At 40.6% G+C, this 25,159-nt stretch overlaps 4 protein-coding genes across 5 annotated transcripts; 2 read left to right on the plus strand and 2 right to left on the minus strand.

Moving 5' to 3' along the window:
- Positions 1 to 672: 672 nt before the first annotated feature.
- Positions 673 to 6,875, minus strand: yif1a (Yip1 interacting factor homolog A). Of its 2 annotated transcripts, none has more exons than XM_080840641.1 (9): positions 6,834 to 6,875; positions 6,461 to 6,510; positions 5,685 to 5,941; positions 5,456 to 5,560; positions 2,379 to 2,457; positions 2,059 to 2,116; positions 1,690 to 1,845; positions 1,428 to 1,521; positions 673 to 972 (listed from the first exon to the last, which is right to left on the minus strand). In XM_080840641.1, exons 2-9 carry the CDS (start codon positions 6,489 to 6,491, stop codon positions 814 to 816), a joined length of 939 nt encoding a protein of 312 aa, XP_080696767.1. In that variant the 5' UTR covers positions 6,492 to 6,510; positions 6,834 to 6,875; the 3' UTR covers positions 673 to 813. The 2 variants fall into 2 exon arrangements, with proteins under 2 accessions (XP_080696767.1, XP_080696766.1); XM_080840640.1 differs by having other exon boundaries at positions 6,837 to 6,870.
- A 2,176-nt stretch (positions 6,876 to 9,051) lies between these two features.
- On the plus strand, positions 9,052 to 11,843 carry fosl1a (FOS like 1, AP-1 transcription factor subunit a; the record flags this gene model as incomplete). The annotated part of the gene is made up of 4 exons (XM_080840638.1): positions 9,052 to 9,162; positions 9,738 to 10,001; positions 11,026 to 11,133; positions 11,259 to 11,843. The coding sequence occupies 4 exons, from the start codon at positions 9,052 to 9,054 to the stop codon at positions 11,841 to 11,843; spliced, it is 1,068 nt and encodes a 355-aa protein (XP_080696764.1).
- A 2,610-nt stretch (positions 11,844 to 14,453) lies between these two features.
- ccdc85b (coiled-coil domain containing 85B) lies at positions 14,454 to 16,098 on the minus strand. Its single transcript, XM_080840649.1, has one exon. The coding sequence runs from the start codon at positions 15,988 to 15,990 to the stop codon at positions 15,388 to 15,390; it is 603 nt and encodes a 200-aa protein (XP_080696775.1). The 5' UTR covers positions 15,991 to 16,098; the 3' UTR covers positions 14,454 to 15,387.
- Positions 16,099 to 20,156: 4,058 nt separating this feature from the next.
- Positions 20,157 to 25,159, plus strand: fibpa (fibroblast growth factor (acidic) intracellular binding protein a). The gene is made up of 10 exons (XM_080840637.1): positions 20,157 to 20,740; positions 20,824 to 21,022; positions 21,746 to 21,872; positions 22,067 to 22,167; positions 22,609 to 22,742; positions 23,048 to 23,156; positions 23,374 to 23,437; positions 23,619 to 23,705; positions 23,805 to 23,902; positions 24,781 to 25,159. Exons 1-10 carry the CDS (start codon positions 20,656 to 20,658, stop codon positions 24,848 to 24,850), a joined length of 1,074 nt encoding a protein of 357 aa, XP_080696763.1. The 5' UTR covers positions 20,157 to 20,655; the 3' UTR covers positions 24,851 to 25,159.

Genomic DNA, 25,159 nt, shown 5'->3' on the forward strand with positions numbered 1-25,159 from the left:
TGATAAGCAAACATTTGCATAGCTCTTCATTTAAACGACTAGCAATATTGAAGAGATGGATGGAAAACACCTGGTTGTGGAGGCTTTTCTCCATTACAAGTTATGCATAATGTATGAAAATACAGTTTCGACAAGAAAGATCCAAAATATCAGATGACTCATCTAAAGAGGTTGACTGCATCAGACACAAATCAAAACATGTTACAAAATATAAATATGTAAAAATGCATTTGGTTAAAATTCAAACGTTCGGTTTTTATTTTACTACAAAAATCAAAACACTGCTGTTCATGCATCCAGTAGCACAGATAAATACAAAAGGAGTAACAAGTGTGTGCTTCACAACAGACACATTATTTCAGCACAGAACGTCAATCCAGGGAGTTGGAAAGATACATGTGTGCTGTATATAGACAAAACAGTTTGCACTCTCTTCAAATTCTTGCATTGGTCATTTTGGTTGCCTGCCATCTCTCCTTTCATTTTAGGCTATTACACCGCCTGGGAAAAAGATCTTACGAGGCTGTAACGTCCTTTTTTAAAAAGTGAAAACCCTTAACTCTGAAGACATTTTGTGATGAGCTAACCACTCTTTGATCGCATTAAATGCCATATTCAGTGTGAGTTTATTAAGGAGTTTTTGAACCCTTTAGCCCCTAAAACAAACAACCTACAAGCAAATATCTACAGGCCATTTTGATACAATGGCCACAGGCAAGTCTAGAAATGACCCTTCATAAACTTTGCAGATGCTCATCATCATGTGATTGAAAGTTCCATGCCAGCAGACCCTGAGGCAGGGGCAATACCAGGTCACCTGACCAGGTGAGAGGTGAGCCAGTAGATGATGACTGGCTGAAAAATAGCAATCGCCATGGTGATGTAAAGGCGGAAACGGGGTTTGGCGCTTGCTCCAGCACCCATGGAGTCCGAGGACAACGAGGAAAGAATCTTCATCTTGAGTGAGCGCACCTGAAAGGGGAGATGCAAGATGCAATTTAAAGAGTCAAAAGATAATTGACATTTTTTCACCCAGACCACAAAACAACATAATTCTTAAATTTCCGACCCAGACCACAAAACAAAATACACAGTAAATAGCCGAGGCCACCACTAGGAAGGACAGATTTGATGATCCCTCCTTCTTTTTACCATACATCATCATTGTGACTTTGAGGATGTTATAACCTGCATAATGTTTCTTCAGTGTTATATTACAAACAATTTAATACCAGACACTGTTTGCCCACACCAAACAAAACACTAGTGTCCTCTGCACAGAAATGCAGCATTTATTATTACATCCCTACATAATTCATTATAATATAACGTTTACAAGCCTATCATACTTGCTCTGCTACAGCATTCTGCTAAAAAATAACTATATATGCATGTTTAACCATGAGTCCCATAAACTCTGTACTCACTATGAAAAACATGAGGGCACAAGAACTCCAGGCCAAAGCAACGTAGTACCCATCACTGCCAAAGAGGAGTCCACACAGGACGGTAAAAATCATCCTTAAACAGAGTAGGAAAACGGTTTAGCTCCAAGGAATCTTGCTTAATTTAATTTAATGTCATGAAATAATTTTCATACTCCTTCACAAAACAGAATCATTTTAAAGTACATTAAATTAAAGCTCTCATGGAGGATTTTTTGTAAAGTAATGGCATAAAAAGCCTTACCCCACGTATTTGTATCCACTGTAAGCAATCAGATCAAAGGTAGAAAGATCAGAGTGCACTGTGAGAAGGTACAAGCTCAGCAGCATGGCCAACACTTCAATGACCATCCAGACCAGGGCAGTACTAGCACAGAGCCCCAACACCTCTGGACTGAACCTGCCCCAAGAGAGGAGACCACGGGTAAGCAGATCTGATATGACAATACAGGTACAATACAGTTATAATCATTCACAATGAATGTGTAATACAAGACAACATAAGTGAGTCATTACAACAACATCTGGGACAGGATCTAATAATACATTTTAAAATAACAAAAACAAAGCTGAACAGGTGTAATTGAATGTGATCAAATGAAACATATTTAACCTTTTCTGGATTCCAAGGGCCATCCCAGCTAGCAAAAGGTAGGTGATGAAAGCCATTGCTATGACAAAAAAGGCAAGAAACCTTATTTAGAATCAGAATAAATACCTGACAATGACTGATTAAAAGCGCTACTTGGCAGTTGTGTTTTTAAAGACAGACTATAAACAATAACTTAGACTTTGGGAAGTGTTAATAACATTGCATTCTGCATAACTGGCAGAGGGAATATTAATTCACATGCTCACAAAACCGATGTATTTTCATCATGACATCCATGTTGGCGTTATTCTTAGTCTAGCAGTGGGAAAACCATGACTCACAGGGTATGTAGAGGTCAGGAGCATTCAGATCATGCCGGGGTGGCAGAGGGGTATCTCTGTGGTATCGCACTTCCCAGTCCTGATGACATCACAATACACAATTAAATAAAGGCATCAGACACACTACTCCATCTTTATCAGGACGTGGAATGCTTTGTGCCTCTAGTGATAGAGAGATAAAGCACAGAACAAACGCTTCCTTACCAACAAACTATGATTGGGGAACAGCTATGAAGGAGTAACGTGAGAGACAGTATGATTGTCACTGGGTTTGAGTAAAATTACTAACGGCAACATGCGCTCAGTACAGTGTTTTCAGATGTCAACGAGAAAAAATACAACTCCAGCATCATGGTAATTACACTCAAGCCCCTAACAGCAAGAACATTTTTAAACATATAGATGAATTTGAAGTAAACCAAGATCTGGTGAAGTAGTCAGTAACTTTAGTAGGTATATGCAAAGATGTGCACATGTAAACCAAGGGTGTAAGTGTACAGCACAAAAACAAACTGAAAGAAGAAGTAGATGCCTGCGTTGTGCATGCAATGTGTGGACCTACATGCTTTTAATCAGGTAAACTCTTCATGCAATTCTCGTGGACAAGCAAATAAGCATAGACTAAGCAATGGGAAAACCAAGCATACGTTTGCAAAATACTTAAGCATTCCATAAACATTGCTGTGAGGAATGAGAGATATGCATTTTAGTGTTAACCATGAGTATGATCTGTTTACACACTGTGGATGTCCCTGTGAATGTAAAGGCATTTTTACACTTCTACGATTCTCTCCGATTTGGTCGTAGAGGGACACCTTGGCACGCCTTGGCACGCCTTGGTAACACCTTCACCCAGGTGTTGCCGCCCATCCGACCCGTCGGAGAGCCGTCGGAGAGCTGGTCGGAGACAAACGCTTTTTTCTAACTTTTCTTAAAGAGACGGAGAGAGTCGGCGACCCCCTTGGCTGTGATTGGCCAGTTTACGACATCATTTCCAAACAACATCATTTACGGAATCACACGTGTCAGGACCTCACATTTCCTGTTTTCTGTCAAAATGTTTTAGTACAACTTTGGTAAACTACAAAGCTGCACAGCATGCAGCATTAGGCTACCATATTTTATATAAACCCTCGAAAAGTACATTTCTCCCGACCACTGTTGGTCTCTTGGCTGGTGGCTCGGTGTTGAAAGTGCCTTCTCCAACCAGCTTCAACTGACATCTAACGTAATTTGCTACGGAGTAATGCTGGCAGCATAATTACTTTGCATCTATTAAATAGGAAATGTATTTCATGTATGTGTAGAACCTATTTAGAATGACTGACTTTACATAAAACGGCAGTGAAAGACATTTGAGTCAAACATTACTTTTGCCTCAATGAGGGTGGCGTGTGAGAGCATAATCGGCACGACAACGTTGTACTTATTAGCAGCGAGGCTAGCTACATTAGCAGCACACTTTTGAGAGTTATTGTGAATACGCTAACGCTTGATTTAGTGGAAAATCTAGTAAACGTACGTACCACCTGTCTCCTGTTCTGTTGTTGTTGTAGTTGTCGCTCAAATCGCTCCAAGCACGTCCTCTGCTTATAACTCAAACTAGTCCAGCTCCACCATCAACCATTGTCTGTTAGTTGCCATCATTCGCTGTTGTGAGGATTCCCGGGAGGAGGAATTTATACAATAAACGACTACCACACACACAACGATTTCTGTAAGATCGTCTTCTTGAAAATTGGGCATTAAAGGTGTCCAGGCAGAGGATAATAAGTGAGTGTGCTCCTGTATGTGTTTTTCATCATATTTATGGTTGAAAAGGCAGTCTCACAACTGTATGTTGAGGTATCAGAATCAGAATAATGTTAATTGGCATGTATGTGCATGCATTCTCTTGTTGTGTTTCTGATATAACTATAACACTGCATGTGGATTGGTATGAAGACTGCAGTGGGTTTAATTTTCTGCCCCTTACTTCATAGTTCTACGGGTATTTCTGTTCGAAGTGTGCATGCTTTGTTTTATAGTGACGTTTCACGCTAACACTTTTGACAAGGGCAACCGTCTCGTTGCAGATTAAACACATCGGTTTTGTCGTGCCCACAAGCAGCACAAATGCATAGCCTACTTGTCAGTCCACTCTGTCTTAAATTCGAGAGTTTTGGAATCAACTTTTCGTGTGTGAGAGCCTGGCAGAGGATCATTAGTAAGTGTGCTAATGTGCTAATGTATGTGTTTTTCAACATATTCATGGTTGAAATCGCAGTCCCACAACTGTATGTTGAGGTATGCATGTTCTTGCTGTGTGTCTGATATAACTACAACACTGCATGATGTATGATGTATGATGAATACCGTGGGTTTATTTTTCTGGCCCTGTCCTCAGAGTTTGGGGGGTAATTTTGTTCGAAGTGTGCATGCTTTGTTTCATAGTGACACATTCACGTTACCACTTTTTGACAAGGGCAACCGTCTCGTGGCCAATGAGTGCATTGTCATAGCGTTGTAGTTATTCAAAGGTTACCCAGCGATCATTGCAGTATGAATGTGACAAAAATTCCAAAGAAAATAAGAACGTATTCATTTTATTGGATCGTTTTATAATAGTTTCTGTATTGTATGTAAGATAAGCATATCGTTTTGTTATAAATCGCAATGTTTTTCACAAAAAAATGACCACCACGATGGAGATACATTTGCCTACTCAAGTGAATATATAGCATTAGACATGCTATCGTTGACTGAGCTACATGTCTCCAAGGCCCATGTGACGGCACCTGCCCGACAGGTCCTGAAGCAGCATCCGTGTCATGTCAGTGACAGTTGGGAGGAAAAACAATCAATGACTTCCATTAAAGAGGTTATGTGGTAGCTACGGGCTCGACAAACAGTCGTTACCCCACCCAGCGGTCCGGCGTTGAATAGGTTGAATAGGCTTTAGGACGCATAGCCGTCGGAGTAGTATGTAAGCCCGACCAGTACGTTCAATTTTTTCTGAATCAACCGCCTGCCCCCGCCTGCCCATTTTTTTTTCGAAGACGGAGAGGGATGCAGAAGTATAAATTAGGCTTAATTACCTGGTGTGTATAGGGGAACATGAGGAGCATCAGTTTCTTGATTACATATTTTGTGTCAACTGCGAAGAAATACTTCAGCTTGTTCATTGAAACAAACCGGCTTATCTGTGATTTGGGCGAAACAGGATATGCACACAAGTTGTCAAACAGTAAAATGATGGCTGTTGTTTTAAACACAAAATATTAATATTCGTCATATTCTAACTTTCGCCTCAAGAACAAGTCTTACCTCTTTGTTGACAATATCCTTCCCCTGGTTAGCAATTGAGGAACCATACATCATAGCAGCATTGGCCATTGGGTCAGTAAATAAATTGTTCACGCCAACGCCAGCGCCAGCACCAGCACCAGCACCAGCAGATGGGGGTCCGCTCATGTATCCTGAATTGTAGTAACCCTGATTGGTCATTTGTGGCCCTCCTGAACTGGTGTCATCAAAGAGCATGGGGTCTCCGGCTGGAGGACCTGCACGAGCTCTTGGTTTAGCTGTATGAGTTACAGACAGATTACATATTTGTCAGTTAATGAAACAGTGCTGCAGGGCAGTACGTTGTATAGCCCGGTCAATCCAACATGCACCCGTCAATAAAATCCGATATGCAGGTAACAGTGCAGTCGCGGCGTTCACAAGGTTATAGTCCGTGACATTATTGACACAGAAGACAGGACAATTAAATAATCGAAGTAACTATGACAGTATGATTTTTTTGTTTTCAAATTCAGAACTGTTACGTTATTTTGCAAGTTAACTCTTCGACAAGCACTTCACACTGCAAGACACAACAGTCTGCTGGCAGTGTGAATTTAACAGTGATCTGGGGTTATCAGTAACAATACTGAACTCCGCAGGTTTTCACCAAACGTAATATACTAAGTTACTGCGTGTGTTAACGTCACTACATTTTCAGTAAACGTTGGGCTAGTTTATCAAGTTCATCAAAGCTAGCTAGCTACGTAACGCTCCTACCGTTGACTGTAGTAGCTAATATCATAAACGTTACTTACTCGCTCTGTGTCCATGGTGTGGAAGATCCATTTTCTAACGTAGGATAATTCTATACAAAAACAAGAAAAACAAGTGATTTACTTGTTAGATCTGTTATGGGGTTGCAAAATCAACTGATTGACTTGCTAGCTAACACCACTGTTGGCAGCAGATGTTACTTCGTCAGCTGGGCAGCCACGTCAATTGCTAGCTAGCTAGTAAGCTAACTAACAAACTACTACCCTTAGTACATCAGAGAACTTCATGTACCTTTACCGCTTACTTAAACTCTTTGTGATTAATCATTGAATGCAATTATTTGTTCTAATAACCAGAAATTGAAGACGTGTTTTATATTTAAAACTAACAACGATTAGCTGACACTTAACTTACTACCTGTAGTACGTGTATAGCCGACCCTCCATTGACCCGCCCTCCAGCTTCTCACTCATTGGTCAATTCATCTTTGCCTGCGTGGCAAGCGTGGCGATCCTTACAATGGTATTGGTCAAGCAGCATTTTTTTTTGTTTTGATAACTTCTAACAATCGATTGGTTTAACAAAATGTCAGTCAAAAGTCAATATGGAAAAGTTTACAACTTATTGTGAGGTCCATCTGAGATGTACGAACTGTACTGTTGGAATATGCAAACTATATAAGTGGGGACAATCCATCTGGCATAAATTACTTATTATTATGTTAATTATTTAGGCTATTAAGCTATCATCAAAGCTTTGGGGCAAACATTACGCTATTTCCCCAATACGTATATTTAAGCCTATACACATTTTATATTCAGCCATGATTAATACATTACAAGGGATCACATGGCAAACGCACTACTCTAAACAATAATATATCATCTTTCCCATATCCTCTACTGTGAATGGGCCGCTAGGCTTCACAGGAATGAAACGGAAATGCTCAAATCAAACGGGCTTTAAGCCATAAAGTGGCGTGATTTATGTGTCACTAGACGAGTATGAGGTGTGCCTGTGCACCGTGTTCTGCACATCTGTATTAAACGTCATAAGTTGCTATAAGACCGACGGCAAACTGGTGTGTTGAGCACTACGCAATTGTTTCTGCAGGTCACGGCATGTCGGAGAGAACGGTGAGGGTGTGTCGCATTCCGTAGGCATGAGTCATATTGGCCTCATCAGTTTCTCTCTCTTTCTGAGTGTTGATAAACCAGGACTAGCCTGCCATGACCCATGTCCATTGCGATAAGACAGAGTCTAAGTAAGTAAGTCTCAGAATAAAAAAAGTATAATTCGAAATTGACGAAGAAGGTGGTAGGTCTACAGTTGGAAATATTGTTATGCAAAAAATTGTCCTGAATAAACGATTAAAAGAAGGAAATGCCAGGCACCTGTCAAAAACATTAAACGACATAGGCCTAGGCCTACAGTTTATTGTTAAGTCATATAAAACAAAACGTCATATAGAAATATAATGCAGGTAAACCCGAATAAACTACGTAACAAGGTTAAATGTTTAATGTCTTTCCCATTCTGTCCTAAAAAGATGACTCATCCCGCAGTCGAGAACGTGTAGCAAACCATGTCTTAGCCTACCACTGACCGAAAGGCAGCTGTCGAGAGCAGCCTCTTTCGTAATCAAACGTGGAATCTCTTGTTCCCCTGACTGAAAAGTACATGAAGAACTTTGAATCTGTAATAGCTCATAATCCTAACGGAACATCCAGGGGTTCTCAGATAGTCTTATCAAGGAGGATGGACCACGAGCTACTGCGAGAAACGTGAGCTAGAGCTAGTCTCGTGCACTCCACTGAGTCATTTTACGAGACAGGCGGCTTTCCCTGCTTTCGATTAATGTGGTTGCCTAGGCCTAAATTATGCCGTTGTAGCCAATTCATTGTTTCGACAATTTAAGTCAATGCTAGGGTATTTAAAAAAAAAAAAAAAAAAATTTCACTGCCGATGACTTGAATGAATATAGTGCGTTTGATATGAATTGACAACAAACAGACACGAAATAAATAAATATGGCATTTGACAAGGTATCTTGTCTATATACAGGTTACTTTGCAAACAGTTTTGTGGTAATTTTTGGGAAGATATAGACGTACTTGTAAAAGGCTACACCATATCCACATTACACCATAGCTATTTAGCCAGGAAACAACAGATGAAGAACTGTCAAAATGGGATTCCCGGAAAAAACTAAATATGGTCATATACGTCACCAGTCCGCATGTGATCTGCCCGCACCATTTCCCGAAATGGGAGGGGCGTAAAGTAATCGGTTGTTAGAAATTAGGTGTTTATAATCCATGACTCCTCCGTAATTTCACCAGAGTCTGAAACTGAATCTATACGAAGAGTCATGCTATACCACGTTGTCATAATCTAAAGATATTCCTGGCTGTTTTGCTATTCAACAGGTGCTTTATCGTTTCCCTATACCCCTCGGATCTTGGATTATTCTTCCCGGCAATAGGTGGTGCTTCCTTAATTTTGAAAGTGCTGTATTTGCTTTGGCAGTGGATAAAGGCAGCCGAAGGAAAGAAAACATCAGTTTTCTCGCTCAACTGTATTTTGTTGTGTAGCCGGAGAACACAAGGACACTTAGTGAAACATCGCATATATGTATCGGAACTATCTTAGAGGAACCGACCAGCCCTTCTCCGAGAGTAGCTCTGGCTCCGGATCCAATCCAACTACGGGAACGAGCACTACCACGCAGCAGCAGCAACAGGTGAGCTACCTTCAGATGCAGTATTTCAAATGTATAGGTTTAATTGTAGATACGGTGGAGTAAGGTTTTCTGTCTTTGCGTCATATAACAAGAACAATAACTAGCCATATAAATAGGCTAGCTTTGACCTAAAGTTGTTGACCACGTAGTCTTATGACTCTACATGTCATTATAACGTGTGCTATAAGCATTCACTGGTATTAACTACCTTGAAGGATACAATTGATCTAAAACTCTATGTTGTTATTCATTGTTTGACTATGTCTATGCTTTGACTGGCTGGTGATAATTATTTTCTTTCATCTTCATTCTTCCTTCTAAGTAAGTAAACACAATGACACAGCTATAAATTAATTGTGAACACACTGTCCTTTTAGTGAGAAAATAGTAACCATGGTCAATTATTCTAGATTGTCATATGTTATTAACTTGCATGATTCAATAATTGTCAATCTGTTGTCATAAATTGCTGTCCAAAATCCTGGTAATTAAAAACTAAAATTAAGAAAGATAATTTAATATAAGAGTACATTTAATTCTTCCTTAATATCTCTTTTTCTTTTCTGCAACCATAGAAGTTCTCTGCAGCAGGACCCAGTCACTTTGTGCCCAGCCTCAATGCAATCACCTCCAGTCAGGATTTACAGTGGCTGGTACAGCCCTCTATCATTGGCCCTCCAGGCCCCTCCAGGCCCCTGCGTCCCCCCTACCCCATGCTACCTGGCGCCCAGTCATCCATGGGGGGCTTTCGTCCCACTCAGGGCCAGTTTCTCCGCCCAGGGGTTATACGAGCCCCTACCGGGTCAGGGCACTCCACAAGACGCCGTAATGATGAACACGTAAGATCAGTGGCAATGCTGCTTTTAGTTATGGCTGTTTATGGGTTTGTATGTATGTGTGTTTGTGTATGTGTGTTTGTGTGTGTGTGTGTGTATAAATGGATAGATAGCCTCAGAGAGATAACTTGCATCGGGTGGGGGCCTTTCATAGTCTGTTGAATCTATGGAGCATGCTGCAATCCACTGTCCACATAGAGGAAATGGGAGTGCTAGGTTGACAGATGGATAGTCTGATGTCAGTAGTGTGTAATATCCTGTAAGGAGAGTGACTTGGTTGTGTAGTTTCACTGGTTACACAGGACCAACTGAGTGGAGAGAGAGGTCAGAGCTAGAAGAAAGAGGAACACATAGATACGCCTTCGCTTAAGAATTTGGTGGCGACAATTTAGATTGATCACATTGTTTTGTTGTAATATGTACTTTTTTATATGATGATGTGAAAAGGTAGTATCGATTATGTTTATTTACCTTCTTCAAATGAGCTCCAAAGGTGATATGGGTTACATAATAATAATAATAATATAATTTATTGTCCATGTTGACCTCTCACCTTCAGATATCCATTTTCAGACTGAGTTAAGTGTGTGAAATAATGCGGCAGGAAATGAAATATCATGTGACTCATTGGGGTAAATCACATGACTCAAACATGACTCATCAAGGGGGTCTAGGTGTGACTCATCAAAATGTCAGGAAGGGAATAGAGGGACAGACAAACAGACAGACAAAGGATCGAATGTGACAGAGATGCTGTAAAATCATTGGATGGGTAGATGAGCTGGTAATTATATAAACTGAGATTGGGTCATTAGTGCCCTCACATGTATTAACAGAATACGTCCAGCAGGTGGTAGTGTTGGACATGTGTCGGAACAATGTGGACTACAGTAATCATAGGCCCACATGAAATGTATGAATGAAAATTTCAACTTCAAACTGTTGCATACAATTAGTTTAGTTATATCAAACCCATTTGTTCTGAAACGATACAAATTTAATATGCTGTCTTTTTTTATCCTTGCAGTTAACCCATGAGGAGCAACAACGGCGAAGAGTCAGGAGGGAGCGAAACAAAATGGCTGCAGCTAAATGTAGAAACCGCAGAAAGGAACTGACTGATACCCTTCAAACTGTAAGTTCAAGTCTGTCAGAAAAAAGTAAAGTCACAATATAATTTTCTCTGTTGTAAAACCCATTTGATTTTAGGATGATTTTTGTTTGGGCAAGGGAATATTAAACCTCTTTTCTCTTCTACAGGAGACTGACGAGTTGGAGGAGACGAAGTCCATCCTACAGAAAGAGGTTGCAAATCTGCAGAAAGAGAAGGAGAAGCTTCAACTGGTTCTAGAGGCCCATCGCCCCATCTGCAAGGCCCAGGATTCAGACTCCGACTCTGACACTGACTCCCGTCCTGTACTCCCTTTTCTTGGAGGCATCAAGATTGAGCCGGCTGACACTGCTCTACCGCGACCTTCAACCTCAGCACCGGCAAAAGTAAAAGCCGAAAAACCCAAGCCGAAAATCATCATTCCACCTCCATCTGCCGTTAACTTTTCGTCTGCCATCCATGCCGAGTCCGAAGCTCTTCACACACCTGTGCTCCTATCCACGCCGTTGTTCACACCGTTCACCGCCAGCATGGTCTTCACCTACCCATCAGATACAAGCCACTCGGTGACTGCACAGAACCTCAGCCTTCCTGGTCCCTCGTCTTCCACTCAACAGAGCACCACCTTTGCTCCTAGGAAACATGAGCCTTGTGGTATTGCCCATCGTCGTAGCAGCAGCAGTGGCGACCAGTCAGATCACTCGCTCAACTCTCCAACCATCCTGACCTTGTGATGTTCTCAAGCTTTCCTGTAATGACTAAAGAACATTGGCCGAGTATGATGCATATGATAAAGATTATGAAAATGATGCTGACAATGAAGATAATGTAAAAAAAAAAAGATTAGTTTAGAAAATTACTAGGTGGCAACTGAAAGTGTTTTAAATCAAAACATTTCAACTAATGAAGAGGAAGAAATAGTGCTTTGGTCCCATACTTATGAAATAATTTAGTAATAACTGTTCCACATACAGTATATACTAACATTTGTCCTTTTACAGGTTAAAAACTATACAACACTTTATTCATAATATACATTATATATTATAGCTTTATTTAATGAATCCCTTTATTTAATTAATCTACTGGGATGAACTTATTGAAATACACGTATCGAGCTTCCAATAACATTATCAAATTGAAAGATGTTTTTTTGTTGTTTTGTTTTTCATTAATGGCATTTGTGAGTGTTTAACTGTTATGCCTGTTAAAGTAAGATGCATGTTCCCTTTTCAAAGAAGAAACAATGTGTTAATTCAGAATAGCTGAACATGATGTGGGAGGATTTATGCAAGTCTCTCTCTAACATTTATCGTAGCTTATACACATAATTTATACTAAAAATCGATGTAATTCTTACATTGACATATGTATTGCAGACCTGTGGAATGCTGCATATTTCATATAAATGTATGATCACTATGCACTTCAAATTACTTTCTGAGTGTTACACTATTTTGTAAGGTGCGCTAATACATCTGAGATGTTGAAATATAAAGGTAATATATGCAACTATGGCACAGAGACACAACCACGGCTGGGCCATAGGGGTACGTCTAGATATTTATTTTGGAAAGAAACATATCATATTTTTGTAAGAGTTGTCTGTTACTACTCTGTAATAAGAAGTGTCTTCTGTGTTTGGAACTACAACATGTTTTCACTGATGAAATAAAAATAGTGACTCATTTTGTCGCAAATATTATAATGATGTGTACATGGTCACATAATTCAAATTTAAATAGAAAGTATGTCCAAGACACTCATTCTGAATTCTGCCTCCATTTTGTCCTGAATGTTGTTTACGCAAAAGGAATACGCTTGGTTCCAAATGGTGGGGTACGTTTATAGCTATGGTATACCATGGGATGCATGAAATGACAGGTAATACAGCAATTTATGGTGAGTAACAGAATGGAAGGCTCGACTTCATGTGACTCAGGATCGACTCATGGTTGGTTAAAAGAGAGGGGGGAACTGAAGAGAGGAAGGGAGGACACGGTACACAATTTCCTCTTAGGATGTCCTGAAACCAGACAAAGGCAAATACTGTGACTCGCACACACCGATGACTGTTCAGATGTTCAAAAATAAATAAGTAAAAACATTTCTCTGAACCAATGATTGTGACTGAAGAGTTAAAGACATGTACGGGAAAACAACTTGTGATGATTAGGCAAATGAAAAACAACCTGGCAGTGAAACTGAGGCGGTATGGGAAGTGGTAAGGAGAGGAGCCAAATGTATGCTTGTAATTAATGCTCGTGTATAGCGCACTTGAACAACATGTGTGTCACAGAGCCAGTTGGAGTGCTTCACTCTTGATCAAAGGCTTACACATTTTTATATTCATATGAAAGGGTAACTGACAACATAGAAGCTAAAGCCTACAACAAAAAGGTGAATGGGTCAAGGAAATGATACAGCAATGTCGAGACTCTAAAACCGATGGTGGTGTCAAGATTGACAAGTGAATATGTAACGTTTCTGTCTACCCTTCAGATCAAGCAGTATATGAAATGGAACGCAGGTAGTATCTGGATTAAAGAAATAAATAAAAAAAACATTGGAGAAAACAAATTTCATGAACTTTGTGACCTGTGCAGTAGAACATAGAGTTCTCTGTTTCTGTATCTCCCGAAAGAGAAGTGAGCCACTCACTCATGCCCTTGGGAGCATATGATGTAGATGATGAGAAAGGGGGAGTTTGTCCACAGCAAACCGATGTGCACATGTCCAGATAAAGGAACCTCTGTGTGACAGGATCACTGACCAGAAATAGCTTCTACACTGGCCACAACCTGAAAATAAGTAACAGGAATCTCCACAAATCATAGCTTTGAATAGACATTGTTACAGGTAGAGCATTATGTCTTTGATCAATCAGTAGGTAAAGAACATGTTTTAAATCCTCCAGGTTAGTCACAAAAAAGCCATGACAGGTTTGGGTGTGTCAATCAGTGTATTTTAAAGCTCTCCAATACACTACAAGCATAGCCCAACAGTTATAGCCAGAGACATTGATATTACTAGGCAATAGGATTTATGCTAAAAAGGAAAAAAAAAAAGAACAACAAAATAGCAGTCACCGAAGTGATGTTGATCATGCCAGTTATACTGGTATTTAAAAGCATTTTGCCAAATTAACACAAAACAAATGACTGGTGAGCCAAACTTATTCTGTGTAGTAATAATAATAATAATAATAATAATAATAACAATAATCTACAATGTGAAATGTCATCTTATCCATTTTTGAAATTACCAGTGTATAAACCTAATACAATGTGCCAAAAATCCAGTCTTGGGAAAATCCAGTTCAACAAAAATATAGTACAGCTACGTGCAGCAAAGTCCTCCAGCATATGGTGGGAATCATGATGAGAGCACTGAAGATGTCTCTGGTCTTTTTGGTGCCGTTTATGCAAGAACATAACTTTCAGCTGGATCTTGTGTGTCATATACTCCTGGTTAAACCAAGGCAGTTAAGCCCCACATGTGCAATTGCTGAGTAATACTGAGAGCACCTCCAGAACCTGATTAGTGATTTAAAGTTACAAACATCTAAATACCAGTTAATCAACTCTCTGCATTGCCATCTGGCTTTAATGATATGATTCCGTTCACAATTTGCCCTTCACTTTAGCTCAGTGGTTTTTGATCTGATCTAAAATAGATCATTATGGCTCAAATCAGGATTAACACGCAAATCGTTTAAAGGATTCGCCCACAGACCTGTCTAGTGCAGTGCAGTAAAAAATGTGCCCACAATGACATGTAGTCCAGTGCACGTGTTGAAAACCTGGGCAAAGTCAGCGATTTGGTTTTTCCTTCCATGGAAAGTCCATTATATTTAGATAAAATGTACATTTCATTTCACTATACAGTTCCTTCTAAAATAAAAGGGCATCTTAAATCTTACAGAAAAAAAAAGAAAACAAACTAGGAGATGAAAAGGCCTGAGCTTGCAGTAAAAATATCTGGATAGCCTGCATATCATCAATTCATAGAAATCCAGTATTGAGTTGATTCACTGTCTTAAAAGGTAATACTGCTTAGACAGAGGATCAGTGAGTGAGGACCTTGTCATGGTCAATCCCACTCTCTACATGGAAAGAATTGGCAGCTCCAACAAAGCTCAGTGGAACCACAAAACATGTACAAGTTGTAAACTATCTTATTTCTGAACGTACTGTAGACATTTTCTCTCCAGTTCTGTTTTACTTCATCTACACTAGGATGGGGTGTAGTGAGGATAAAATATGGCGTTTTAGCATTTCAGTCATCAGGTGAGCAAACCAAGTGCAGCTGGTCCGGGCTGCCCACGCTCCCGGTACTGGAGCTGCCATCGCCTAAGTCCCGCGCCACCATGCACGGTAGATTCAATTCGGTGGACCCTCCAGGACTGGAGTCACTTCGGCTGACACACTCTTCCTCAAGCACCAAACAAAGTTCTTTCAGGTCTAGGTTTTCCTTGACTAGCCCGTCTTGCATGCGTTCCAAATCGGCTAGTTTCTTCAGGTATCCGCCCAGATCCTCCCGCATCACTTTAGCCGCGTTATGACCAAATAATTGCCATTCTCGTGCCAGTTTTTTCACCTTGAGCCGGTCATCATCCAGGAAACAACACAGATCACGCAGCTCCTGGTTTTCTTCTTGCAGGCGCTGATTGATAACTTTAAGCTCCCTGATTTCGAGAAGATGTCCCTGCAATTGTTTATTTACCTCTTTGATGAGTCGACCACGCTGTATAAGAGCTGACATCTTTTCTGTCTCCTCTTTACGCAGTCTGCTAACAAGCTCCTCTTTAGAGCATGCGAGCAAGTCCTCGTCAGACATCTTTGACAACTCTCTGTTGAAAATTTCACTGTCGCTCCCCATTTTGCTGATAAAATATGCAACTGAATATCCAAAAATGTAGTGCAAATTGCGTGCAGTTCAAGTACCAAAACAACGCATTCAGAAAATAAAAAATTGCATATTGCAAAATACTCACACAGCTGCACCACTCACAAATCGTCAATACAGTAGGCTAAAGCTGGTGTTATCAGTCACGACACTCCCGTTTTCGGGCCTAAGAAACAATGTTCTTGTAACTCCACGGCAAATCGAAAAAATAAACGTAACGTTGGTCAATCGCTGTAAACATGAAAAGCCCTGTATTTTCCCCACTGTCTTTAATCTTCGACTTGGGTGTTCAGAGCGCGTTTTAGGTGTGCACCCGTGGCATCATTGTGTTCTGTTATCGCTGAGGATGACGTACTAAAGCCTCAATCAAATGCGTTGTTCTTTCCTCCGATTAACGTGTTAGCTTATTCCAAGTGATGAAAACGATACAACGAGGACTGGATGAAGTGAAAGAATGAACATTGGACAAGCACAAAATGACCCACTGTGTACTCATCACAATCTTGTGTGTTGGTCTGTTGTCAAGGATTAGGCTACAATGTCCGCGCTTCCTTTCTCTGCCTCTCCGAAACGAACCAGTCCGGCTTTCTCCGCCACGCTTCTTATTCCACCTTTATGCAAAGCAGATTCTTTTTCTATGGTCAAGCATTTTTTTCCACATTGCCGTATTTTCGTTGCATAGCATTTCAACCGGATCTCAGTGGTGGCCAAACGATGTTTTTTTCTCAAGCGAAATAAATAAATAAATTGAGGGGAAAAAATGGGACGGCCTGAGTAGATATGGAAATGAGGTGATCCCTGTGAACGATGCGCAATAGAGCCTTTCGTTCTGTGGTATAGCTTTTCCCGCCGCAACTGAGACTATATTTGTAAATATGTTTAGAGATTGGTTACAGTTTTCCAGCGGTGATGGCCGTCGTGCAAACTGCACCAGGAATGTCCCCTTTACTCTGGAACACCCTCCTCCCCCTCGCCCTATCCGTCTTCCCTTACGGTAAAGATCCGTATAGCCTACCTCATGGGAACTATGACATCACTTGACTGTCAGACTGTCATGTAAATTCTGCTTTTTCCTTGTAACCATGCTTCCTGCTTATGATCATATTACCATAAAGTCAACTTAAAATGTACACTTACATTGTATACGCTTGGATGATAGTGTTTTTCCAATAAAACCTGCTTCTGACCTTTTGTGGATGTACCCCCCCCAGCCCACATACACACACACACACACACACAAACACACACACACACACACACACACACACACACACACACACACACACACACACACACACACACACACACACACACACAAACACACACACACACACACACACACACACACACACACACACACACACACACACACACACACACACACACACACACACACACACACACACACACACACACACACACACACACACTCACTTACATTCACGCGCTGAAAGTGTGACAAAAGGCGTTTTTGTGGACTAAGCCATGGTATTCAGCCACATCCTTCCGCCCTGTGGTCCAAACCTATTGTCACTCTGAGGCCATAACAATGAGGGGTGTTTTGCTGGGGACGGCATGGGAGAGTGCATGGGCGGGGGACTGGAAACAGGCCATGGTGAGGTAACATGGAAGGTAGGGGGGCTATACAGTCACCAGAAACACTGTACTGAAAGTTTTAAAACAAAAAAGACAGTTGACAATTTCATTGTTTTCTCATTTGTGTAATACAGAGGGACAGGCAGAGAGTGAGAGAAAGAGAGAGAGAGAGAGAGTAAAGAGGGAGGGAGAGAGAGAGAGGGAGATGGAGAGAGAGAGAATAAAGATAGAGGGAGGGGTAGAAAGAGGGATTTGGGAGGATTTATAGTGTTTAATCTCCTCAGGGAACCAGGGGGAAATTGCAGTAACACAACTTATCAGAGCTGACTAGTGCAGCTTTAAAAATACTTGTATTTGCACCAATGTAATTCAATTCAGCCACATATAATGAATACTTAAAAATACAAATAATCAACATATTTGTTGTATTTCAGTGGAAAACTTCACACACTCAGGCTGATTTCCCATACGGGCGATTTAGGCTACAAAAGTAACTCAGACCATGGAAATGCATGGAGAAGTTATGCTGCAGAGATGACAAGATCATAAGAATAGGTGAATGATTGCATGTCTGTTTTCTTCAGTCCAACTATACTGAAACAACATCGGTGGTGTTTGAATGTTTTTCACAATGTTCTGTTCTGAGTCACTTCTGTTTTTAAAAACAACAAGCTGTTCAAAGCAGACTGGCTTCTCAGCTCTTCGCAAGACTGGAGGGCACATGCAATATTAATGAAAAGTGACTGATGGCTGTTTTTATTTTGGTCCATGAGCTCAAAATATGTCCACTTACCCAAGCCTTCAGTAACTCTGGTTTATGTTGTCCTATGTTCATTCATGAACTTATAACTGTCCGAATTCTATTTAAAATGAAGATTATCTCTGTAACATTCCTCATTTATTTGTCAGTACACAGCTTATACGACCAGATGCTTTATTGCTAACCAGATGAAAGAAGTCTAGTGGATGTTATTATGTAATAGCTGTTTGCAGAGTTAGATTCAGACAACTTCTCATTAAGCAGATAGATGGAGCCTTATTTATCCTCAGTGGGAACATACTTGGTGAAATACTGGCTGAATCAAGATGCAAATAATATTTTCTGTTGAGATGTATTTGTAGTAATTGGATGTGGATTTTTAGTCATGTCGCAAGTAGTGGACTTTGGTGACAGACAAATCCTGGCAACGACAACAATGATCTCTCCTCAGGACCTCAAGCTGTTGGATGTTTCGGGTTACACCAAGCTGCTGGTCTCCCAGCTGTCTTGTGGGGTGTTAGATCCCAGCCTGAGAACATGGACTGCTAGGACTGAAAAGTAGAGTACATTGTTCGCTTGGTGTTATAAATGATTTACTGGTGATATGTTCCTATGTTTATAAAATGATTCATCAATAATTCATGATGCAGAGATGGGCTTTCTCATAAAAGCGTGTACAAGAAGCTTGTTGAGAGCTTATCTGTAGAGATTGAATATCTAGCTATAAGAATTGTATCTGGTGGCAGTATATGTTATGTGGTCCTCTTGTCTACATTTCTACTTTAACACATAAAATATGTATGTGTGTGTGAGTGAGTGAAAAAAAGACAGTAATATAAAATATGCATGGTAGCCAACATAATAGCAGATTGAATATTCTAAATGTGGAAGGTATTAATTAAAGCTCCTAATCCACTCTTATGTTGGAGGCATGGAAAAGTAAAGAAAGAATATATTAGGTACAGGGATGAGTAGTGTCATCTTAAGGAGCTGACACAGTTGTACTACCAGTTTATTAAACATGATTGTCTGTCATCAGATTTAGTTGCAAGTTGTATTTAATGCAATTAATCATTCTTGAAGAGTGTATCAGGCTACAATGACTATATTGAACAAGAATCACTGCAAAAATGTAGCCCTAACTTTTTTTTTTGCCTCTTTATTGGAATGGCAATGCCTTTTGCAATTGATGATTCAATGTGCAATTTGGTCATGCAATATGAAAATACACTTTGCAACTGGCAATGCAATATGCAAAGCAATCAGTAATTTTCAATTCAGTTTGAGTTATTTTGATTCAGAACTAAAATTAACATTTTATTAATTGTATATATTGCCATGTTTTCTGGCCTCTTTATTCAAATGACAATGTATCAATTGGCAATTCAACGCCAAAGTGGCAATGCAATCCTCAATTCAACTTGAATGTTTTATTCAAAATGTTATGTCAACACTTGTATTGATATTTAATTTACAAAGAGAAGGGTCTGTGCAATAAGCAAAACAGTGCAAAAGTCAATGAGTCAATATTAGCCTAAATAAATAAATATGGCTATGAAATTAACCCTGTAATAAATACATGAGGCAATACATATGTAAATGTCAAGGACAACTTTTTCCCCCCACAAGACTTTTATTTTATAATTCCATATTTATTTATTTAATATTGACTTAAATGGCATTCCATAGAAAATTCACCCCAAAAAACACCCCGGAACTCTCTCCTTGGGTAAACGTGTCACGTGGGATGACGTCAACAAAAATGGCCATTTAATGCGTCGAAAGCGGAAACATGGAAATGGTAGCTTTTTCTTTACAATGTGAAATTAATTACTGGAGCAGGATATGTACTTTATAGTTATAGAACTTGTGCAGCATTTAGTTGAATTACATATGCGCTCAAGATACATGTGCATTTGGTTCGACGAGGCTCCAAAGTGCCTTGTGTGTAAAAATAATAGACGGCATATAACCATCTAACGTTAGGTGAGCGAAGGAAAGTTATTTCACTAACGTACGTTTTAAACTTATTTATGTTAATTCTATGTTTGGCTATCGATAGCTATGGTCCTTGTCATTCGTTGTCATCTCTTATGCCATATCACAAATGTTAGATTCTTGTTATTCTCGGCTGAACGAACGGTAACGTAAATGTCAAGTGGTAGGTTTGTCCTGGACGCCTGACTGTTAACACTGCTCCTAAAACAACAACACTCCTAAAAAAGTGCGCGTCTCCAGGTGAAGCCACTATATTCCATCGAGGTATAGCTACATCAGCCACCATGTCTGTGGAACTCGATGTATTCGTTGGGAACACTACTATAATGGATAAGGAGGTCTATCAGTTGTGGCTGAATGGATACACAGGTAACTTACTACACACATGCAAGCCCCTAATGTAGATGTCATTCTCTGGAGGTCTGTATGCTATAACCAACCTTGTATTCCAGTGTATGATGCCGTGAGGGTGCGTATGGAAGGAGGAGTGATGGAGGAGTATGAGGCCAATGCTGAAGTGCTACTGAGTGACACCATGGATCAGTTCAGGACCTTCCAGATGTGCGAGCGTCTCTTGCACAACCCTGCGAAACTGGCCAATCAGCTCCTATTCCAGATCCCACCTGACCGCCAGGCCATGCTCATCGAGAGGTTTGGAATTTTGATTGATGGCACATTCATTTGAGAATTTTAAAAAGCATGTGGATATGTCCATGTCAGTGTGTGGGCTGGAGGTTTAAAGAAAAAGTCTATTTGAGGATTAGGCTTGATGTGTTCCTTATCTTGATGTAGGCCAAAGCCAGACGACCCCTCCATTCAGTAAATGGCCAAGCCCTTATGCACCAATGAGCCAAAACATTATGACCACCTGCCTAATTAAGTTCTGGCCCTTTGCGTGTCCTCTGGAGGTGCTTTTGATAATAGACAAAGTTTGAATGTTGGACTGTGTGTTGTGACACATTCCTCCTGTAACCATCATCAAACATTGATCTGTCGGTTAGGACCACCCCATGAGCCGTTTAGGAGATTCTCTGAATTAGTAATCAGGCCATGATGATTTGGCTCTTCGTTGAGTATATATCGCAGACAATGACAAATGCCTTTGATGCTATTGTTATTGCCGTGTTATTTGCTTATGAGCAGTCATAATGTTTTTGCTCATCTTTGTATGGCTGCATATTCTTGATCCTGTGTTAGCAGCAGAGCATTTTGAGGCCTCTGCTGTTACAATAGTTCTTCTGTGGGAAAAATATTTGAGCCTTTACCTTGTAACCAAAAAGAACAAGACTCTTTAGTGCCTAAGAAGTGTTGATAAAATTGGGGTACGGAATACATAGAGCATTCTGTTCTTGAACAACTGATGTATTTCAAAAGGTACTACACCTTTGATGATGCGTTTGCGAGAGAAGTCCTGGGCAAAAAGCTCTCCAAAGGAACCAAAAAGGACCTGGATGACATCAGTGCAAAGACGGGCATCATGCTGAAGAGCTGCAGAAGACAGGTTAGGCCGAATTATCACTGCTAGTTTAGTAGCTTGTTTTTCATGGTCACTTCTCCATAAGCCCTTCGCTGGGAGGTTAATAGACCCCCCCCCCCCCCCCCCCTTCAAGGCTATTTAGGCAGAATGGCTATATTAATTTTCTGAAATGTATTTAATTAATTCTAAATGCTGCTTATTGTCATATTCTCTTTCAGTTTGATAACTTCAAGCGTGTGTTTAAAGTGGTAGAAGAGTTGAAAGGCCCTCTGGTGGAGAACATACGCCAACACTTCCTGCTCTCGGACCAGCTGGCCAGGTGAGACGGCTTTGCCAAGCCACTAATAGCCACATCTGTAAGAGCCCAAAAAACACCAGATCGCACAGCTCAGATTTCTGGGTGGAAGATGTGGAGCATTTTACTTGGTTTTGCAGCATACTAGGATGACTAATTTCAGGCCAGAAGATAATGTGCTGTTCCTCTCTGAAAATATTTTTACCCTTTACGGTAAAACATTTCACCCAATCTACAGTAGATGGTTAATGCCAAAAACTATAGTACATCATCCTTCACATGATTGAGTCCGCATCCTAAAATGATATAAACAAATGACATAATCTTACCGATACTTATTTATACATCTGTGTGCATTATTCAATAGCTGATGTTAATACCAGACCAGCTTGCTCATGTTAACCCAGTTGTTCCCTGCCCTGCTCTTCTGTAATTCTTGGGCATTTTTCTTGGCTGTGTCCTCAGGGACTATGCAGCTATCGTGTTCTTCACAAGTAATCGCTTTGAGACTGGGAAGAGGAAGCTGCATTATATAACCTTCCAGGACTTTGCTTTCTGTGCCGGCCAGCTGATCAACAACTGGACTATAGGATCTGTGGGTGAGAATCTGTTGGTGCACTAGAGCGTGGTGTAAAAGCTGCTGGGGGGGGGACTATGTGGGAGGTCAATAAGACATTGGACGGAACAAGCACAAACCTTTCTGATGTGTTTACAGCATATATTGGCTTGTGCAGATTTAAGTGATTGTGCTGAGCCAGACTTTGGTCCAGCCAATGAGTCATGAAATATAGTACTACAAAAAATTGGAAAACATTTGTGTACAGAAACAAATATACAATATCAATTTTTTTTTATTGTCATTGGTAACTTCTCTCTTTCTCCTGGTGCTCACGCTGTGTCTTAGATAACATGGCAGAGGACATGGATGTCGACCTTGATAAAGAGTTCCTGCAGGACCTGAAGGACCTAAAGATTTTAATCAATGATAAGGACTTACTGGACCAGCATAAGAGGTGTGTGTGCCAAAGAAAGAGCGAGAGAAAGAGAGTGGCGATGGCCCTCTGAATAGATAACATTTCATTAAAGCCTTTCTGTATTCTTCTAATAAACAATTAAAGCCTATCTATCTTAAGCACTTTGAACTGCAACTCTTGTACGAAATGTGCTATATAAATAAAGTCTTAATGACTTTGTGACTTAATGACTTACTATCTTCTTCTCACTCACCAGCCTAGTGTGCACATCTCTCCGGGGAAAAACAAAAGTCTTCAATGAGATGGAAGCCAATTTCAAAGTGAGTAAATGATCTCTTAGGAGCTTTCATGTCGTGCCATTGCAGCCGTCATATCAAATATCTCCATTTGTAGCAAGAGGTAGAACAGTTGTTTCATGGAGGAATGCTAACACTTGGCTTATCTGGAGGGTCTCTACAACTGATGATTCATTATAAGTAAAGCCTCCTTTCATCCTCAAAGAATCTCTCCCGAGGGCTCGTCAACATCGCTGCCAAACTGACTAACACAAAAGATGTTCGAGATTTCTTCATCGACCTTGTGGAGAAGGTGAATATGTTGTTGTAATTGACTTCGGTCGGGGTTAAAAGTCTTGGCAATTGGGAATCTGGTCAGAATTCTGAAAGGCTGTGCTGTTTTCTTACACAGTTTATAGAGCCGTGCCGATCGGACAAGTGGACCACCGTGGACATGGCACTTTACCTCACCCACTACACCAACTCTGCGCATTTACTGGACAGCTTCAGGTCGGTTCACTTTTTTGTATACTTTTTGAAGTCTTTTTTTTTTTTTGGTGTCTTTAAAATTGCCCCTGTACTGTTTGACTGCATAGTAACAGATCATGGTTGGTTTCTCCTTGAGGCCACCAGTGAACAGCCGCTCAGACACACAGTTACATGCACACGGTACACAGGATATAACCTTTTAATTTTGGTTATTTTTTAGGCTATTTTGCAAGCAGCAAGGCAGTGAAAGGTGAAAAACTATGAAAGGTTTGGTGTGTTACTGTGTGTGCTGTGCAGCGAAACCCTGTCCACTGACTAGCTCTTCTGAAAGGGAGGAGCCAAGTAGCCTTTCTGTGCATCTAGCAAGCAAGGAAGTGTAATGATGTGATCTAGTTTGAGGTCAACCAGGCTTAATAGATCACATACGCGGTGTGTGTGTGTGTCTGTCTGTCTGTCTGTCTGTCTGTCTGTCTGTCTGTCTGTCTGAGGAATTGTGTGTGTGTGTGTGTGTGTGTGTGTGTGTGTGTGTGTGAGGAATTGTGTCTTGTGGTGAATTATTTTTCCCCACCAGAGGAGGTCACTGTGTGACACACCATTTTTCCGTTTCTATGCTCACCTTGTTTCTTGCCCAGTCATTTCTCCAGTCCAGCCTGCCTGGAATGTGGTTTGCTGTTTACACAAACTCTGCACCACTCAGAGTCTCAACAAAGACATATTCATCCCCCGCCCTTATGAAACAGGAACCTCACATCAAATTGACAAAACATTATGAGCTGTTGATTTAAGACTAACATTAATGCTGTGTCTCTCTCTCTCTCTCTCTCTCTCTCTCTCTCTCTCTCTCTCTCTCTCTCTCTCTCTCTCTCTCTCTCTCTCTCTCTCTCTCTCACTCTCTCCAGGCACCAGGCTGTTTGGAACAGGTACATGGGAGTCATCAAAAGTTGCATCTTAAGAATGTACCATGACTGATTTGGAAAATTTGGTTGACATTTCTTGGCCTCTCTCAGTCTTTCTTTGCATGTGCCCAATTTGTCTCGTGCTCTTTACTGTAATTCCCCCTCTCTGTCCCTGCTTTGCACTCTTTTGCTTCTCCTTGCTTAACCCCCACCTCGTTCTCTCCTCTGTAATCCCTGTGCACATGTATTCCTTGGCCAGCTGTCTGTCTGTTTTTCTGTTTTTCTTGCCTCTCCATTCGTTTGTGCTGCTCAGATCCCACCTTGCCTTCCTTTTGTTCATTGGCACTTTTGTATGCTTGTAAATAAACCTGAAATATCTCTA

The sequence above is a fragment of the Sprattus sprattus genome (assembly GCF_963457725.1).
Source record: "Sprattus sprattus genome assembly, chromosome: 6".
Taxonomy (NCBI): Eukaryota; Metazoa; Chordata; class Actinopteri; order Clupeiformes; family Clupeidae; genus Sprattus; species Sprattus sprattus.

Excerpts from the sequence above, each read along its gene's own strand:
- yif1a (XM_080840641.1), bottom strand. The coding sequence starts at position 6,491 with ATGGATCTTCCACACCATGGACACAGAGCGA. Across the intron at positions 5,561-5,684 it reads AGGATATTGTCAACAAAGAG|ATAAGCCGGTTTGTTTCAAT; the intron begins GTAAGACTTGTT and ends CCCAAATCACAG. Across the intron at positions 2,117-2,378 it reads TCCTGACCTCTACATACCCT|CAATGGCTTTCATCACCTAC; the intron begins GTGAGTCATGGT and ends TTTTTGTCATAG.
- ccdc85b (XM_080840649.1), bottom strand. The coding sequence starts at position 15,990 with ATGGGGAGCGACAGTGAAATTTTCAACAGAGAGTTGTCAAAGATGTCT.
- fibpa (XM_080840637.1), top strand. The coding sequence starts at position 20,656 with ATGTCTGTGGAACTCGATGTATTCGTTGGGAACACTACTATAATGGAT. Across the intron at positions 23,157-23,373 it reads TTACTGGACCAGCATAAGAG|CCTAGTGTGCACATCTCTCC; the intron begins GTGTGTGTGCCA and ends CTCACTCACCAG. Across the intron at positions 23,903-24,780 it reads CATTTACTGGACAGCTTCAG|GCACCAGGCTGTTTGGAACA; the intron begins GTCGGTTCACTT and ends CACTCTCTCCAG.